Source organism: Glossina fuscipes, unplaced genomic scaffold (genome assembly GCF_014805625.2).
Source record: "Glossina fuscipes isolate IAEA_lab_2018 unplaced genomic scaffold, Yale_Gfus_2 0, whole genome shotgun sequence".
NCBI lineage: Eukaryota > Metazoa > Arthropoda > Insecta > Diptera > Glossinidae > Glossina > Glossina fuscipes.
Window position 1 is genome coordinate 10,927,559 of NW_023998414.1, and position 20,175 is coordinate 10,947,733.

The window sequence follows — 20,175 nt, forward strand, 5'->3', positions numbered from 1 at the left end:
CTCTCTCTCTCTCTCTCTCTCTCTCTCTCTTTTCTCTCTCTCTCTCTGTCTCTCTGTCTCTCTTTCTCTTTCTCTTTCTCTCTCTCTCTCTCTCTCTCTCTCTCTTTCTTTCTTTCTTTCCTTCTTTCTTTCTTTCTTATTGCCGGAAACATAAATTTTCTTATATAAAAAATTGCGGATCTTCTCATCACTAATTATAGTTATGATATATATGAACGACTATTTATGATAAACTTAATATATTCCTTCATTATCAAATAATCTTGAAATCTATAACTAATGAAAAACGATTCAAATTAATGCAACGTAAACAATTTTTGCAGGAAATTTTGCAGAATTCTCTCGAGCGATTTTTGTTTAAATATTATCGTCGTATGTTTTACGAAATTTCACTATATTTTTACGAAATAAAAATAATAAGAATAATAAGATAGGGTATAAGAAAAGCAAAAGTAATAATAATATTAGTAATCAAATAATGAGAGAAAAGAAAAATAAAGAACATCAATAGTTTTCCTAGTGTCTTGGGTAGAATAAAGAAAACTGTCTTCATTTCAACTTTTACTACAAAAGTTGTTAAGAAATTTTCATACATTTTTTAGTAATGGAGGTATGAGAACTATTGCTTAGCATTGACAAAACCCCAACAATATTAGTTATCTTACTTTGGCTTGTAAAAATTCAAATTCTCTCTCTGTGACATATAGATAAGTATAATTATATTCACCTGAAATTGAATGATTTTCTCTCATTTTTATAGAAAATATGCGAAAATTTTTCAAGTATATTTAGTGTTGTTTATGGGAGAGATTTTTTTCTTCTTCTAAAAACATAGATGTTCTGAGTTATTCTTGTACTTTAGATGTATCATAGAATCGAGTTCCGGTCCAGTTTGGAATCTGCGAGCAAGAACTTTCCATGTTTAGCCTAATTTTTGCGACCAGGAGAATATTTACCATAGACATTACAAAGACGGACAGACAGACAGCTTAAATCGATTTCGAAAATTTGCACATATGAGGAAAATGTACACTTTATTGCGTCTCTTTGGTAATGCAAGCAATCCCCATCACTTGGTTGTGGGTATAAAAACCTTGCGCTCATACTCATAAGTTCAGAACTTTGCTCCAAAAGTTTGAAAATTCAAGTTATTCAAGTTTTTCTTTCTTTTTTTTTCTTTTACAAAATGCTTACCTTTCTCAAGTGTTACATATACGGATGAAGTCTAATGTAAGATAACACTGAGAGCATAGCAAGCCATATGAAAAAATTTATATAAATGCATTCTTTCGTTCTAAGACATATTCTCGTTTTGAATTCCCTCACTATCTACTAATTATACTCAAGTTCGATTCTCCTTTTTCCGGAATTGGTTGTTAGCTATGCTATAAACAAAAACTTTCTTTAACAATTTTCGTGACAGGTTTCAAGCTTAAGCTAAGGCTTGCATATAAGACAACTGGGTTTTTTTACGCCAAAAGTAGCACATTAGCAGGGACCTAATCTATCATAAATAAATTCAAGAATAGATAACAGCTAGCTCCTCTTAATTAGAATAGTCTAACTTTATGAATTCAAAGGTGGACATCATAGATCAATGCTTATGCGTGTAGTCAATGGCAGTGTCACTGTCAACGGTGCAAGGAGACTTTTAAAGATCTCTATTTAATATGAACGATATAAAACAGAGAGAAGAGTTTATGAATAACAAAATAAGTCCTGAATATATCGATTTAGGTGAGATGTAAGCTATCTGGACTGAACTTAAAACAATCAATCTGTATATCTTGCATAGGAACGGGAAGGTAATAATAATTGTGTTAAATGTTAGCAGCAAATGTAACTAATATTCACTAGCTTTGAAATGAACAGCACAGCGAAACTGAATTGTTTTCCAAATTTTTTGTCGAGTTCATAGTTTGATTGGCTTTCTCATTCGCTTCTCTTGATTGTTAAATCGAAAGAAAATCAATTCGATTTCAAAGCAATTTTTTAGTCAGCACAGTAATGTTGACATGAAAAAGAAAAATAATTAGAAAATAAAAAAGCGAAAAAAGAAGAAAGAAAAAAAGGAAAGAGTTTTTTTTATAAGTTTAGAAAAATAACTAAATAAATTTTAATAAAGCACTTTCATGTTTTCATTATGTTAATCATCAATCATTTTTCAGTTTTTAAATTTTTCTTACGATAAAATGCTTCTTTTGGTTTTTCGCTTAATTTTGAATTTTGTTTTGCTTCTTTTTTTTTTTTTTTTTTTTGGTGTGCAAATTTTTTAATTAATATTTTAATAATGAACACATACACACACAAACACACGCACACGCACACATCAGTGTATCTCTCATAGTCATTCCATTAAAAGTAGCCATCTAAGCTTAGTTAAGAAATTTGAAAATTTTTTTTTTCTTCAAAAAACCGTAATATCATCTGATCAGAGAAATAATAATGACAAGTTTCAAGCAATAATTATGAATTAATTGATTGACGACAGATTACAAATGCAAATGCAAATACAAATGCAACAACAACATAAAACAATTGAATAGCCATCGTGCCATACGTGTATGACTTTCACAATAATTCTCAATCAGTTCTCATGTATTTATTGTAATATTTTCAATTTTTTTTTTTTTTTTTTAATAAAGATTTTCATCACTTAAAGGCTAAGCATTATTTCTTTTTTGAATACTTTTTATTGTGTGAATGCGACATTATACCCACCAGCCCTTTACAGACACGGCGTACACTCTGTATCATCTGTTCGTATTATATATTCTCAATATTGTCATAAGATCGTACGAGTCGATACATATAAAAACACTTTTACAATCAACTACTACTCCTAAGTATCATCATCTACTGTATTATTTCGAACAATTTCGAACAAATTCGAAACATCGATAAGTGATAATAGAAAGTATTCTTGGAAAATAATATAAATTTCGATATATAATATATTGCCTATGGGCGATATGGACTAAGCACTAGTTAGTTGCTTATCAATAATTTGAATTTGAATACAACGAAATTGGAACTGGCCATAACTAGCAATTGCCTAAATGAATCTTTAAAAAAAATGTAGAATATATTCATTCATTGATCATATTTTAAATTTGAAAAATTCCCGAACCTTAAGCGAGGAGTAAAGTTGTCCTTCCTTATGTCAAATGAGTGCATCTTTAATTAGGATGGTTCCTAACAATATATATCTATAATCGAAACCAATGCCTAGTATACTACAAGGTGTGTGACTTTTAAACTTTCGTAGCCTTTGCTACACATCAAACCACTATTAGAGAAGTTGCTAAGGATATCGGTTGGCTAAGGCCATGCAGTCTTTTCAAATCTTTTGGCCATAAAACAAGCGGCGGCGAAGTTTTTTTCGGAATTGAAAAAATTTGACCAACAGAGCCGTCGCATGAGCTATTTAGTGACGTTAACGTCACCGTCTGTTTCATCGTCGAATTTTTCCATGAAAGAGCCGAGTCTTGCCACATTTCATCGTCGCTGAAAGAGTTCAAGGCCATAACAAAAAGCGCATATTAGAGGCGCTTCGGGACGTTACTTTGCAGGGGAAGTAAATATTTTTTTGAGAAAAATCGAAAGTCACTTGTTCTTTCTAACACACCTCGTATATGGAAAGTTATTAACTGACGTTGCGGTCATAGGTTGTAACAGTCACTCGTTTCTCTTCTTTGGACGAAGAATTCAAAGTATGCACTATTCTTTCGTTGGGCCGGCCTCGCTTTAATTAAGTTTTCGTATCCTATGCACATTACATGCTACACATGGTAATGGTAAAGGGGATTTGTGTTAGTTAGGGTGGAGAACTGGGCCTAGTTGTAGAGAGCGGAACTTATCTCATATATCATATCTTATAATGTGCGTAAGCAATATACGTTTCACTCATGTCTTGCTAAGCCCCTCGTTCGAACGTCTCGCTACTAATTATTTATAACTTGAAATTTTAATTTAAGAAATTCGTTACATAGGATATCAGTTGATGCGAATACACCGCGTGGGGTGGGGGTTATACGAAATTCACCCTAAGGCGAATATAATTTTCATTCACTAGTTCTTTCGTATGCTCTCTCTCTCTCTCTCTCTCTCTATCTATCTCTTTCTCTTTCTCTCTCTCGTTTTGAGTATGCTAAAGTAGATTTAGGTAAATTTTGTTTTTATTCGAATTATTATTCATTTCAATGTAAAACATCTATGTAATTACACATGTTTCTATTTTGAATAGTAATTTATTTTTTTTTATTTATATATATATATATGTTTTTTTTTTTTTATTATTATTGTTATTATTATTATTATTACTATTATTATTATTATTATTATTATTATTTAATTATAATTCTGAAAAACTCTAACCTCAAAAATATTTATTTATATTGTTAGATTTTTAAAAAAATTGATTTATTTTTAAAAACGGGATTTATTTGAAATGTTATTATGTTCGCTTGAAAATGTTTATGGTGGGTCAGATTGATGTTTTATTTTATATCTGATAGATCGGTAGTAAAAAGTTGCAGATGATATTCAGTGTGTGTATGGAAATTAAGAAACAAAGAATGCATTGAAATGTTATAAATCACAGTGTCTCAATGTTAAATAAACAAAACAAATATTAAAAGTGAAATTTTTATATAATATATATGTTTATTAATAATCTTTTTATTTGTTTGTTTGTCTGTTTTTTTTTTTTTTTCATTCATTTATTCATTTATTTATTTATTTATTTAATTATTTTTGTTTTTTATTCATTCTAGACATTCACTAAATTCCATTTATTCAACATTTGTGTGTGCTTTCGAATAATTTGTATTAAATGTTACTACGCCTGCTATACGTTCGTTATTATTGTATAATTGTGAATGAGTTTGTGTGTAGATCTTAAGAACAATATTTTGGGTTGTGTTAACTTTTCCTTTTTTTTTTTTTTTGTTTTTCTTTTTTTCGTTTTTTTCTATTTTTCGTTTGTTTTTTTCTTTTAATCATTTGAGCTAAATTTTCAATACGATTCAATTTTCAAATCAATGCGTTCTTCTCATAAGATATGTGTTTAAATACTACGGTAAGAATTTCGTTTTCTTTTTTTTAATTTAGTTTTTTGTCAAAAAATTTGTTCAGTAAATGTTTTAAATGCACAACTTATCATTGTTTGCTTTCTGAATTAATATTTTTTTTTTGTTTGTTTTTATTTTTATTTATTTGTTTTTTTTTTTTTTTTTTTTTGCTCTCGTTTATTTTTTCATTTATTCTGCTAATATTGGTCAATATTCGGAGTACGTTCGTATTTTGATTACAGTTGTTTTTTTATTTAAAAAAAAAAAAAAAAAAAAAAAAAAAAATTGTTTTGTAGAGAAAGTAATTTATAAACATTTGTGCTGTTCTCTTAGAAATTTAAACAAACGTGAGTTCACGTTGACTTACAGCATCGATGAACTCAAACTGAGCGTAAACTCATTCGCCATTGATTATAAAAACCGGACAAAATGCTCGTTGACCGCCGCCGCCGTTACTGGACTTGCGTATAGTTAACTGCTGTTGATCCATTACAGTTTCAGCATCTGTGGTATCTAAATCCTCTTCTTCGGTAGCCACGGTGCCTGTACCTGGATCCTCAGCCTCTTCCTCATCGTTTGTCCCACCTCTCTGGCTAATCAATTTTTTATTATCATTGCTTTGAGCATTATTGGCGTTCTCTTTTGCATCTTTGCTTCCATTGCTGCCAGCACCGTTACTGTCGGCTTCCTCAACTGTCTCCAAATCACCGCCAGCCAATGTTGTAGAACAATAGCAATATGATAAGTTTGTTTTTAAGTCCTCACAGAATTGCTGTTGTTGCGCAATGCTAGCAATGCGCTCACGAGCGATTTCTCACATAAACGTAGGTTTCATTTTATAAGCGCGCTTCCAGATTTCACATAAACATACCGTAGAATGAAAGCGATAGAATATTGCCAATGGCATCGATACATGAGTTATAATCGTCCAAGCCCATAAACCATAGAAATTCAATTGTATAGGATGCGATTCAGCCCGAGACTTTTCCAATGTACTTATTGCCCACATTGCGAGATTAACCACTAACATAAACGTAACAATTTCTCGACCGGGCTTTTTGCGCATATGCTCGGGCGTAATCGCTTGACGACGTCCAGCATCCAAAATAAACATTGTTTGACAAGCGGTTTGCACTATCGAAGCCAAAGCATTAATCGGGACCAGCCAATCATCGCTACGCACAGAGAAATGTCCCGCTATAACCGTAAATATATTATAAAGAAACGAACCGGTTTGAGCTCCAACCAGCAATATATCATCCAGCGAGAAACTACGTACAGCATCGTACTCTAAATGACGTATTTGAATCATGCCCACTAACGTGGCTATTGTAGCTGTAGCATAAATAAATAATTCGCACATAGTCACTTCCAATACAGCTAAAGCCACAAAATCAGGTCTTGATATCAGTACAAAAAACAATATGAGGGATATTATGGTCAGTACCAATACTAAAATACCCACAAAAAGTCCCTTATGAGCGCGAGCACAATCCACTGAGTAATGATGTGGCGACCGTTTTAAGGGAGAACTTATCATATCAGGTCGTTGTGGCGTAGGCGCTTGAGGTCGTGATATACTTTTCCACATAACATACAAAATGGCCGCGCATATGAGCGAGTACTCAATGGTACATGGAAACAAAAACGGCGAGGCATCTTGTACCAAAGTTCCCAAAATATTAGTACGACGGCATTCAAATATCTGATAGGGACCTTTAAGTCCACGCGGTACTCGCAAATGAGCGGCGGGCTCGGATGAAGCTAATATGGAATGAGCACGAGAATGGCCTGGTATACGATGTGATATGCGTAGAGTGCGATTTTCTGGATTATAAAATGTCAATATTTCATGCTTAGTCTCCTGAATGAGCACATTTAACCAAACCGCCAAATTAGTACCAATCATATGCATTAGACCGAAACGCGCTATAATTTTATAACGGTAGACTTTAATTTGCTAAAGAAGATAAGAAAGGAAAAATATTGATAGAAAAGATATTCAGGTTATTTAAAAAATTTTGTAAATTAACAATTTGGTCAGTTCCGTAGACCAAAGGCGTATCAGTATATAGAAAGGGCTTTCTTACATATGGTCATCTGGCTTGTAAGCATTTAAGCTTTAAGACTAACACCACACTCAATAAGTCTCCAGCGGCTGAGATACATTTTTAGCGGCACTATGGGTAGAGCCACATGATTTCTTAATCGTGCCAATCTTTAAACGATACGTGGCAAAATCTCATGACATTGTGTCTATTAGTTTGGCAGTTGGCAAAGTTGTTTTCAATCAAAAAATCTAAATTTCGTTTATCGATTAAACATTGCTTTGCGATGCGAGAAAATACCTTTCCCAGTCACCATTAGATTAGATTAGGTGTTACAGTGATTCGATGTGGTATGGCCACCTCTTATACGAAACACTGTGGCCGCCTTGCTCCAAGGAATAGAAAATAAAGTGCGGAAAGTCGTATAAAGTTCTGTAAGATAGCCGTCACCTTAAAGATGTCAAAAAGTAGTTTACTTATTGTTTTACACGAATGATTGTCCATGAGAAAGGTCTATTTAAAGTGAATGCTATGCTATCTCAGCCATGGCGGAATACAAAAATCTGTTTAAACTATTTAGTCAAAATGAAATGAATCTTTTTATGTGATTTACGACAATGGACGAAGCATGCATTCGTCATGACATTCCGTTGTGAAACCGGCGCTCACCTAAGTTAACAACAACGGGCGAAAGTTGCCCAAGGTACAAAATTGGCTGAAAGGGTTCATCGGCAATCTTCGAAAAAAGCTAAGTATCAATAACGGATCTAACGTGACAACCGGTTAGACTGGAGACTTTTTAAGTGTTGTGATATGCATGCGTATATCAAATTTTCTGAAAAATTCATATACCATGGGCATCATCTATTCCCTTGAAGATGTCGTAGAAATAAAGTTTTGCATAAACGAATTTATTTAGCAAATCATGCAAACGAATTGTGACTGATGATGAAAATTAGCTTTTATTATGCAAATCGTAAATCCGTCGAAAACCCTTATGGTTTAAATTAAATTAATTTTCAATATTTAATTAATTATTAACTCAAATCGCTTTGGAAAGGACATAATACTCTCTGACTCTCGTTGATGATAAAGAAAAGTTATAATAAAATGTGTTATGATAAACTTTTTAAAACATGTCTGGTCGCATACGGATGCTAGTGTTAGACAAATTAAAAGTACAAAAAAAAAAAAAAAAAAACTTGAATTCAAAGTGATTTTAAAGCTCTTGCAATGAAAGTATCAACCCTATCGCTTTCCTTCTCGTCCAGCTTTGACTGTAACTGATGAAAAGAGCAAACCAAGTGGAAAAGAGCAAAATGAGAAATTAAGCATTTACTTATTTCGCCGACGCCAGTTACAAAAATAAAAGAGAGTTTTTATATTTCAGATTGCACTGTTACGTCTTTAAGTCATTGGAATTATTTTATTTTATTTGTTTTTATTTTTTTTTTTTTTTTTTTTTTTTTTCACTTACCTCATTATTTAGAAATATAAAATACATTTGTATAAATATGAAAGCCATTCGTGTAGCGGGAGTTAAGGCCAGCAATACGTTATGGCATTTAGTGTCCGGATTAAGTTCAAAATATTGACCAAATTCCAAGCCTGAATAAATCATACTGCCGATGCCGAAAGCTGAAAGCAATAAAAAATAAAAAAAACAAATAATTCCAAGTTTTGAATTGAACTTACGATGCATGTGACATAGTAATTTCGTTTGTTTTTATTCATTTCACCAAAACGCTTGCAACGTTCAAAACGAAGCTTCAGAGATCCCACCAAGTAAGTATACATATTATCGATCAGCATCAAAATCTCTCCGTCTGGCTGTCTGTTCGTCTGCGTAATATTGGTTGGAAATATTTTCCTGCTCGCCATAAACTAACCAATCGAGTTCGAATTTGGCAGAAACATTGGAAGCTCTTGCATGCAGATTGGTATTGAATAGGTAGCAATTCGGTCGAACGACACACCTACAGCACATCGTACTACTACTAATAACACCTTTGTTCTTTAGACGGCATAAAAAATTGTTTGTTTTTTTTTTTTGCTCATGATGCATTAAACGTTGATAACAGACGTTACACAGACGGATAGACGGACAGATGGATCCCTTCATTGTTCGGTGAAGGGTAGAAAAAGCAAAATTCGAAAACCCCATAAACTGTTTAAATTCTTGGCCAATTTCAAATTCGGAATGCACCTAAGCGTGTCCGTCCAGTCGTCTTTGCATCAGCCCAACGGTGAAACGGATTATTTAATTATATAAAAAGAGTTGAAACGTTCGCAATATCGGCATATAAGTTGGCATTAAAAATTGGCCCCAAATGATTTTCGAACATATTATGATGAAAATTAAGTATAAAAATTTTTTAAATTAAGTATAAGAATTTTTCATTTTTTTTTTTCGTGGATAAAAGAATATATTCTCCAATTCACTTTCATCAACGATGTATAAAATTTATTTGACTCTCAACATTACGGTTATTTGACAAACTTAATGCGCTTCCTGTGGCGGTTAAAAACAAAGTTTAACTTCGATATGCTAGACATCTATATTGCAACATATATATATATATATATATACATATATATACCGGATAAATTATTAAATAAAATTTATTTCTTCTCTCGAAAAACGCAATAAATGAACGGAAGCCGGAGAGACTTAAGATGTGTAATATGTAAGTGAAAGCAAAAGCAGTAGTCTTCGCTTAGCGGTTCACATACCATATAAACACGGAAAATATCAAATTTAATTACCAAAAATTTATTAGTGCTAGAAAAATTATTACATTCCAATAAAGTTTACAATAATTTTCTCCTTTTTATACACTGCACCACTTGTTCGTTTCCTCGGCATTCGTATGAAACAACCAGAAGAACTTGAGATGCAGCCATCGTTTAATACACTAATTGGTTGAGAATCACCTTTTGAATCGCTATGAACATTCCTATCCACCTGTCCATCTGTCCGTCTGTTCATTTGAATCACTTTCCGAATTGACTTCAATTTATCTGCTCGTCTGTCCATCTGCTTGGGTATACTGAACTGTTTTGATCTCAGGGCGAACGCCATTGAAAATGGGCTCGATTTGAACTACTTTCTCGACCACTCCCCGTATAAAGCATTGTTTCAAACAACAGCATTAAGCGAAGCATTGGACGGTATTTAATGATGGACCGCGTCTCACTATGACTTTTTTTTCACTTTTTCTAACAAAGTTAGTTTTCTAACTAAATTTTCCATTACCTTTATCTAAATGCTTGGGTGAAATAAGGGTTTTTTTAATGCGTACCACTCAATGAAAAACTTTCACATGTTTTCATTAACGATTGCTCTGCTAAATGGATAAAAATGTTTATAAAAGGTATTAATCAAATTAAAACTGAGCGAAAAATACTGTAATAAACATAAGCATGACATACTCATATAATTTTGTAAATAAAGTTATATATAGCAAGCCATACAATGTAATACATTTTGATATTTTTCTCCTTTCAACTTTTAAGGGAAAGGTTAAACATTAGCTTTATTAGGCAAGATATAAAGGTCACTTATGTTAGCCATAAATAAAGTGTAATTTATTGGATAAAATAAACGCAAAGTGAGTTAGATAGTAATGAAATAATATATAGTCAGTCTTTTTTAAAGTTTTTATAGCCAAACCTTTTGCAATTAAAAATCTAAACAATCGCCATTGAAAGCGGCCCCAATAATTCAATAAATTTAAGAAACTGAATATACTCGTATCTTATTATTATTATTATTATTATTATTTTTACTATTTTATAATATAAAAATATTTATATTACAATGTGAAAAATATAAAATATATGCAAAGCGTTTTTGCATCTACGTGCCTACGGTAAGGTAAAAACCTAGCGGAATTCGTCAAAACAACATAATTAACATAGAGGTATATAGTGAGTCCTTACAGTCCAGTATTTTCTAATCAATTGAAAATTCAACAGATACCTATGTCCAAGAGTACGCACACACTGAACAAGCATATATTTACTAACGAAGATTTTGATAAAAAAAAAAAAAAATAATAAAATAAAGAGACTTTGATTTACTATAGTGTTAAGAGTAGGCGTGACCGATTTTTTTCATAATTATTTTCATAACTATCGCCGTCTGCGAAAATTTTTTACAATTGTATTTACTAGAGCTCATTACTAACAAACCAATTTTTTCTTTGCTTTTGAAAACCGAGATCTTCTTAGTCTGTTCGACCAACTATCTGCAAGAATTTCCAATTTATTTCTTTTCTGCTTTTTTTTTTTTTTTTTTTTGGCAAATTTGAAATCGATATTTTCAGTTTTGCAATTAGGACCAGACAGACCAACGGACAGGTATGCTTAACTCAATTTAAAATTTAATGCTAATCATGTACAAAAATATTTCATGGCGTCTCTCAAATTTGCAATCCCCGTGCTTCGATGGTGGATATAAAGAACTGAATAGCTAGTCTAGTCATTTTAATAAAATAAAGCACTTTACTGATTGATGGATTGCGTTGTGCCATCTGTACTTCCTTTATCCCTTTAGGATTAGTTGTATCGAGTGCGAATTTTCGTAGTCGCGACAGATTTTTGCATTCATTTAGCATTCTTTTACACGCATTCATTTATATGAAGAAGAAGAGTTTTTAGACCGATTTATAGAACGATCCAATTAATTGCATATTCATGTCCCGAGGCTTTATATAAATCAATCTAATATTGCGTAGATATTCACTTGTCAGAGTTATCCGACGGTCACGGTCAAGTGAATCGTTAAAGACAAGAACTTTCGAAATTTGTTCGTCATAAAGTTGATTAAAGTTGCTCGTCTTGATCGCGGCACAAACAGCGATTACCTTATCTAAGCTAAAATAATTTTTCTGCATTTATTATCTACCTTCCCTCAGATTTCATTTTTTTTTTTTTTTTTTTTTTTAATATCTTTAAAGTCTTCAAATTACTGGTCTACTACCCATTTCTACAAGGTATGCGTGTAAGTCATAAATCTTAATAAATATCGTCATTGTAAGCGTGTGCATGTTAAGAGTTTATAAATCATGAATATGTGGACACTAACCAGACAAACTTACCTACTGCACCCATACGTAAATAAAAGCTGCCATAATGATGTTGCCGTCCCAAAGGTGATAGTAACGAAGGTCTACGGGCCGTTGGTATCTGAACTGAGGATAAACGTTTATTATGAACTGAATTACTTTCAGTATCTGATTCATCCATACTTTCCGAAGCGCTGGTTGATCTCGTTTTGGCCGATGATTTTGTAGGTGAAGCTTCGTAATTAAAGAAAAATAAAATTTTATAAACACTCGAAATCTATGATTAAAAGGCGTGATAATGCGAAAATAATAAAACTTTTATAAGTTTTCATTATCGTGCACTAAGATCTTTATTATTATGTTTTTTTTTAATTTTTCATGTAATGATCTGCACCAAGTTATCAAACTAAGATATTTAACGACATGTTATATTAATGGGTAAAGCAACTGCAACACCATAAACGAATGCGTCCACCGCATGGGTTAATAAATTGCAATTAAAATTTTAGCATTAATAGTGGACATATAAGTGAACCGATCACGAGCATTTTTGAAACGGATATGCCGAAAGTTTTGATGAACATTACGGTAGCAAATTATCGGGCAAATCTTCGCGGAATCGAAAGTTATAGACGTAAATATGAAACGAAAATCGGGATGGTTTCAGCGTCTAATCTGCTGTAGACGTCATAACTATTATTTTTTTCTTTTAGCCTTGAATTCTTAATCGATCATAATTGTAAAAATAGATATATGCACAACGGAGATATATTCCAATACTTAATACCTATACTATCCTAATATCTATAAATTATCCCTTACTTAACACTAGGGCTACTGATGTTGTGCATATATCTTTTTCTACTATGGTCTTACAAATTGTTCAACCCATTTGCTAAAAGAATGTAAACAGTACTGTAGGATGGATGTACAAGAAAAGTGTGACTTTCCCATTTAAAAGAACTGCGTTAGATAGATCCTTTAGTTACTTGGTTCATTCATTTTGAAGTAAATACATTTTTGACCACACAACACAGATCAAATCGATTCGTATCCTTGATAATAAAAAATGGCATTTCTCTTCATGGTCACGTGGAGTGACCACTACCGCGTTACACGTGTAGGCCACATCCCACGAGTGATCGCTCTTATTAGGAGTTATACCAATTTGCAAGGAGGAAAAAAGTAAAATTTTCTAAAAAATTCTTTTTTTTTTTTTAATTAAAGAATTCTTTTATCCAAACTTCTAAGCATATAAGTGAGCAATTATATAAATAAATATTTTATAAAGTTTTTTATATACAATTTTGGAAAAGGAAATCGCTGAAACCTGGAGTTCAGTGACCCCTTAAAAAAATATATCATCGCGGCTGTTAGGATACCTCATGATAATGTGAAAGGAAAACCCATACATTTTCGTCATTCAAAAAAAGATGAAAGTTCTACCGACATGGTATCCGAATGCTGCCAGAAAGAAACGAAAAAGTATTGACTAGTGATGGACAGCGCCTTGAATAAAACGTAATGCACTGTTCTTTCACAACAATTTCCTAACTTTTATTAACAAACGACAACGGCAACTTATTTACACTCCACTACAAAATACCATTTCAAACATTTTCTATTACCAATGAAGCTCATAATTAATGGGAGGATTAAAAAACAAAACATCAAAATTTGAATTGTTGTTGACAGAGTTACAAGCAACAAAGTGCAAGTTTTGGACAAATTTACACCACGGTTTGCTTTATAAAATAACTCGTCATCAAAGGCAAAAAAAACTTGTGCTCAAAAACAACTCAATCTCATCCATAAGACATGTAATAGACGAGATGGTTTTTTTAATTTTTTGAAAAGTAAAAAACAAAAAATTTAAATAAAATATGATTCAACCTGTCGAAACCAATGCAAGCTCCCAAGTCATATTTTATGGCTTTTTGTTAGCTCGCCTTTTTGTAAGTACTACGTGATTGTCAACGCATAACCTGGAATGATATCTTTAGTCAACAATACGGTAGAACGATATCAATCAAAAAATTATTGAGTCAATCGTTCTCTTCAGACAATTCGCAATTTATGATGTTTTTTTTAAACAGTTTCTGCTTTTCGTCCGATATTACTTGCGTATGTGTAGAGATGGATGGAGGGATGTGTGATTGTATTCGTTATTTTATTCTCTTAAACACTCTTCACATCGAGTAGCAGTAATTTTCGAACTTCAATTTTTTTTTTTTTGCATTCTTTCCTAATGCAATTTCGCTACCAGAATGTAAGGATATTTCACTTAACTTTGTCCTAGAGTAACTTGACATTTTTGCCATTACTTGCTTACATAAGTTTTACGTAAGCAGTCTTGTGAATAGGTCCCTATTTGAGCGCAAAACCCGAAGTGTACATACGATGACGCAGAATGCATCGATCAACTTACTTTCATTTTTAGTAATAAAACACAAACGTCTTACCCCCGTTAAACACCAGCATAATGAGTTAAATTTTAGCTGCCGTGTACTCGCCGACAAGACAAGAATCTTACAGGCCGTTCAAAGGCAATTATTGTGCCATGGAATATTAATGCTGCGCAAAGGCTAACAATGCAAGTCAATATATTGTGAGATTGAGGCCACCTTAGTCATCTTAGTTCTTAAATCACTTAATCATGCAAAGATTTTTTTTTTTTACATATCATTTTAAAAGATAGCCGTGTCGAGGAGCGCAAGCAAATTCTAGAACAATTTCAATAGCATTACTTCAAAAGACGTATATAAGATCCTAACAGGTTTACATGCATCGGCATTTCGAGTTGACTCAACGAACCCAAAAAAAAGTTGAAAAGTGGTCTGTCTTCTTTTTTCCCCGAAAAGCTGCTGATCACCTAATAAGAATGCCTAAATCATTGGTGAAAAAGCACAAACAAACAAACACTGGCAGATAATTCTTGATTACGACAATGCGAGTTTTCACATAACTCTTACCGAATAAGTTGTGAATAACTCGTACATGGCCAAAAAGAATTCCATGTTGTGTTTGAAAAGCAATAAAGCAACTTTTTAATGACAAGTTACCGCTCGTTCATTATTAATCTTGAAATGTAATGATCGACGTATGTCTATGCCATAGAGTTGAATTTTATGCAACGCGTTAAGTTTTCCTTATGTTTCTTTATGTTTCGATCGCGACATTCAGTCATTAAGTCAAAAAGAGATTAAGTTTTTCTTTTTACATTTCCAACCTATAAGAAGATATTGACGAAATGATTTCTTATTTAGCTTAAGAATTTTGTAAGATGTTGTGGTCTAATGCCGAAATCGATGCGAAAAAAGATGAAAAAAACTAGATTTCAGATGCCTGTCTAGTTCGATTTTTCTTACTTTATAATCGATATATTAATTAAATGTTATTAAATTTATAACCCACTTTTCTTTTTTTTTTTTTTTTTTTTTTTTTTTTTTTTTGGTTTAAACATTTTAAACTAATACCATATGCTCCTTGAAATAATTGTTATGAGTTCATTCTGATAGTTACCGATATTAATGGGTAGTTTAGGACGTCCCCACAACAGTGTCGCGTACATGAACAGCAAGAAGATCATGCTACCAATATATAAATATAAATAATACACCTGAAAAGACAAAGACAAAGAAGGAAAAAAAAGTATTAAAAAATATTAAAAAAATATTAAATCGCTCTAAAGCTTATGACTTATATACGATGAGACAATAATTCAGCTTCAAATTAATTATTCTCTCTACGCTTTTTCGCTTTTATTAATAGTTGTAACAAACACTAAGTCAACTAATTTCGAATAAGTGCGAAAATTGCAATCACGCGTACGCGCGACATTTGATGGAAATTGATTGACGTGAAACTTGTCGAGCAAAATGTCAATGTAAATATAAAATATTTTACTTATTGCAGGCTTACAAGTAAGCGATTGGGAAATATTTCATACTAAAGCTCATCGATATACGAATTGGAATGGAGTAAATCTTGTATTTTTCGCGGCTGTACGTGTGTGTGTGTGTGTGTGTGTGTGTGTGTGCCAATCTAAGAAATAATATTAGAACGTACACATAATGAGGGTGTGTCCGCTTGCTATCTTAATTCTAGCGTAGCCTGTGATAAGGCTAACAACACGCAAGAGCAAATAGATGAAAAACGCGTGCACCGATTAAAATCATCTCTACGTTACCGAATCCCTTGCAGATATGTTTAACAAGATGTCGCATACGGGACGATAAAACTAACATATATATATATATACTTATACCTATGTATATGTGAGTAGATATGAAGACATATGATAAACACTAACTTTGCATGTAACAGCTGCAATAAAATAACCAACAGTCATATATCACAGAGTCACATGTTAGTGTTAAACACTACATAGCAAAAAAATGAACATTTGTCCTGTTACGTTACGTAACTTAGTAACAATCCAGACATCATGTCGCATAAGCGTTATAAACATTATCATGAATGTGTCTATGTGTTGGTACAAGAAAAATTAATGTCGTGTGCATTTGAACATGACAGTCGATCTCTATATATACGCGTGGCTATAGACCCCCACAGACATTCACTTACTCACTCATACATAAATATATATACACATATGTACACACACGAGCATATATACACGGGATAATGGACACGCGGACACATGGACACATGGACAGATGGACAGATGGACGCACGGACAGGACACATGGACACAATTGCATAAAACTCAAAATCAAAGATTTTAATGGTAACAACATTCTCTCTTAGTTGTCATTTGATTTACAGATGCAACTGAAATACGCATACACATAACACACACACGCACGCACGAACATTCACTTACATATATCGCAACACATAAACATATATATGAGACACTTTGCCTCAACCGTTCAAAGTGACACGAAATGCTACCGTGTATTATTTATAACATGCATACACACTAACATTGTGTATGTATTGTGTCTATGATTTTCAAAATTGATTTTCAGTTTCGGATGATTAATTTCCGGTTTCGTTTTTCCCCAGATTGAAGGTCTTTTAGGAATTTCTGTCTTTTTTTTTTACAAGTCTTGTAGACACACACACACACACGCACACACACACACACATACACATACAGAATTTAAGAAAAAAGGAACGTTCACTTTTCTACCGACAACAGCAATATGGCATAGTCGATTAGTAGATCGTAATAGTAACATTTCCAATTATATATTAGGATGTGAATATTCGAAGGAAATAATCATTGAAAGAACTTACCTCGTAAAATGAAGGTGGTATATAGGTGGATATAACTTCGGCCATTGGAAATGCTATACCCATAACAACCAACAGTTTACCATATAAAGCTGAAAATAATGTTGCCAATGCATCACCGCTGTAAAATTGTAATAAAAAAGAAAGCAATCGAAAGCAAAAGAAAGAAAGCGAAATTATAATATAGCATATAATATAATAATTGTAATAGGTTGCATAAGAAATATTATCATAATCGTTGAAAGACGACAATCAAAAATATGATTGTATAAAAATCGCAAAAGGATAATCTTGATGATGCTTTACCTGCCCTATTAAGCTGACATTCGCGCCGAATATTTCACGGAAAAAGTGATTAACGGACTTGTGCTTGTAAAATGTTATATAAACAAAATACTTGCGGACGCCAAAGTGGATTGAGTCAAGTGTTATGATAATATTCCAATGATTTGTAACTAGATCTCTTAGGAATTGTAAATAAAACCTACGCTATCCTAAAACTCACGATGCATTGATAGGAACTTAATCGCAAAATGATTCGAATAAAAACATAAATTCGCAAAGAGACAGATTATGCAACAGTATGTGGTATAGCAAATGTATTGAAAATATTATGATATTTAAAATGCGTTGCTCATGCGGAAGTTCTTGAACGACCTAAGCGGATCAGAATCTTTTCGTGTCGGCTCAGTAATCCCTTAAGATTTTAATTCGCTGGCATTCATTTTCTGATTGTATCGTCAAACAAGTATATGCTGTGATGTTTTTAGCAAGATTCCAAATCTACTTTTGTCGGCAACTTCCGATGCATTATATTAATGTTAGGAGTTTTCGAAACTTTTTCAAAGTAGAGCTCCGAGTCATTCCATTGTCTGGCGCAAAAAAACTCATAACGTATCATATATGAAACATTTGCCATAAGCTCGGCCGCGGTCAGTGTGGACTTTGTAAGTGATCCGTGAGCGGTTTTTCTTTTTTTTTTCTTTTTTTTTGTGTATCATATTGATATGATAGGAAACTCATAAAAATTACAGATAGGAATTCGATCCATCTTCACCAGACCACCATTAGTATGATCGGTAAATGGGAGTTTTTCTACAGGTTATGGGGACGTGATTTGCTTAAATCATAGCTACTGTTTTGGTTGCGTCTTGTTTCCTCTTCATTTTGAGTAGGCTTTGCCGATATAAATTTTTTGATCACTCGTTTTGATCACTCGTTCTCAAATGCCTAAAAAAATTAGTTCAAGTTGCTTCTATAGGACAGAAATAGATCTGGAGTCATTTCTAAGCGTCATTATAAGATTTCTTAAAAACGTTAAGTATCTTCTCACTTCAGTTACGATCTCTTAAATTCATGCTTGACGTAAATAAATGCTTTAATGAGATAAATTTCGCGTTTGTAGTGTGATATAAAGATAAAAATTCGATCAAGTCGGCTTCTTTTTTTCTTTTTTTTTTTTTTTTGGAAATTAGATCATATCACGGTCTTTAATGCTTTCTTTCGTTGTCCATTGAGCAGTGAATACTCTCACCAAAGCACCAAAAAAAAAAAAAAAATAAAAAATAATTCTTTGCTTTTTCTTTCCTATAGTCTATACATAATATTATAAAATCGCCCAGTTCCAATTTGGTTATAAATTTTGCTTAATTTTGTTGCAAATAAAATGTCAGTAAATTATTTAATACGCAGCATTACATATATAATGCAACGTAATTGTTGAACAATTCACTAACGTCTTAACGTGATAAAGCAATCAAAACAAATACGCTAAGAATTAAAAAATTTCTTTGAAAGCACTTTCTACTTCAGACATACGGCTGTAATCATGGTAATGCTTGCACTTGTACATACACACACACACACACACACACAAGCGTACATACACAAATTAGAGCAATTTTAGTGCAATAACCTGCAATACAACATGCAAAGGCAAAAAGGATCGTCTTGGTAGCATTATGCTATAACTATGGCACTTATTATTGTTAGTGTTATTGTTATAATCAAGGCACATTTTCTAAATACATGTGTATGCTTATATGAATTTGCACACACATATATTTTGAAAACAAAGCATTGCGGTGAAATATTAACAAACCCATACAAAGAAAGCACTGTTAACCAAAATCCATCGTCACCCAACTTCAACCGCATATTTCATATATTTGTATACAAAGTATTCTTTCTATTGACAATAACAGCAGTCATATATGGGAAAACACCAACATCAACACCAACACCACCTCCATGAACACGGGCACCATCGTTGTCGTCATCATTATTATCATCATCATCAGTGTATACACAATTGCCGCTACTATTATTATTATTTAAAAAATTGGTTTTTTTTTTTTTTTTTTTTTTCTTCCTTTCCTTTTTAATGCGTTAAATGTCATCACATTCACCTACACTCCCATATTTATAACGAAGAGAACAACAATACACGCCCACACATTTGCCTAAAGTCATAAATCACGTGCTTATTTGTCTTTGCTTTGTCGTCACTACTGTTGTCTAAGGTTTTTCCCTCTCTATACCTGTACAAACGATGTGTGAATATTTGCAAGTGTTTGTATGCATATATCATATGTGTTATTCAAATAGTTGAGATTTATGAGTATTCCACACTTTAACTTTAACTTTGAATTCTCGTTTGTTTTCATGTTCTTTGTAAGAGAAAGTAAAAAAAAAAAAAAAAAAAAAAAAAAAAAAAAAAAAAAA

At 32.5% G+C, this 20,175-nt stretch overlaps 1 protein-coding gene across 11 annotated transcripts in view; it reads right to left on the reverse strand.

Annotated features, from left to right (window-relative positions):
* Positions 1–5,862: 5,862 nt before the first annotated feature.
* LOC119638273 (proton channel OtopLc) overlaps positions 5,863–20,175 on the reverse strand; it is a 69,627-nt gene continuing 55,314 nt past the window's right edge. For 10 of the 11 annotated variants that reach the window (XM_038035391.1, XM_038035220.1, XM_038035626.1 and 7 more), the window contains 5 exons: positions 17,455–17,572; positions 15,712–15,808; positions 12,223–12,423; positions 8,598–8,758; positions 5,863–7,032 (listed from right to left, as the gene is read on the reverse strand). In XM_038035391.1, the coding sequence (XP_037891319.1) occupies positions 5,887–7,032; positions 8,598–8,758; positions 12,223–12,423; positions 15,712–15,808; positions 17,455–17,572 (1,723 nt within the window). In that variant the 3' untranslated portion in view covers positions 5,863–5,886. The remainder of the gene's footprint in view (positions 7,033–8,597; positions 8,759–12,222; positions 12,424–15,711; positions 15,809–17,454; positions 17,573–20,175) is intronic. The other variant, XM_038035702.1, reaches the window with a different exon arrangement.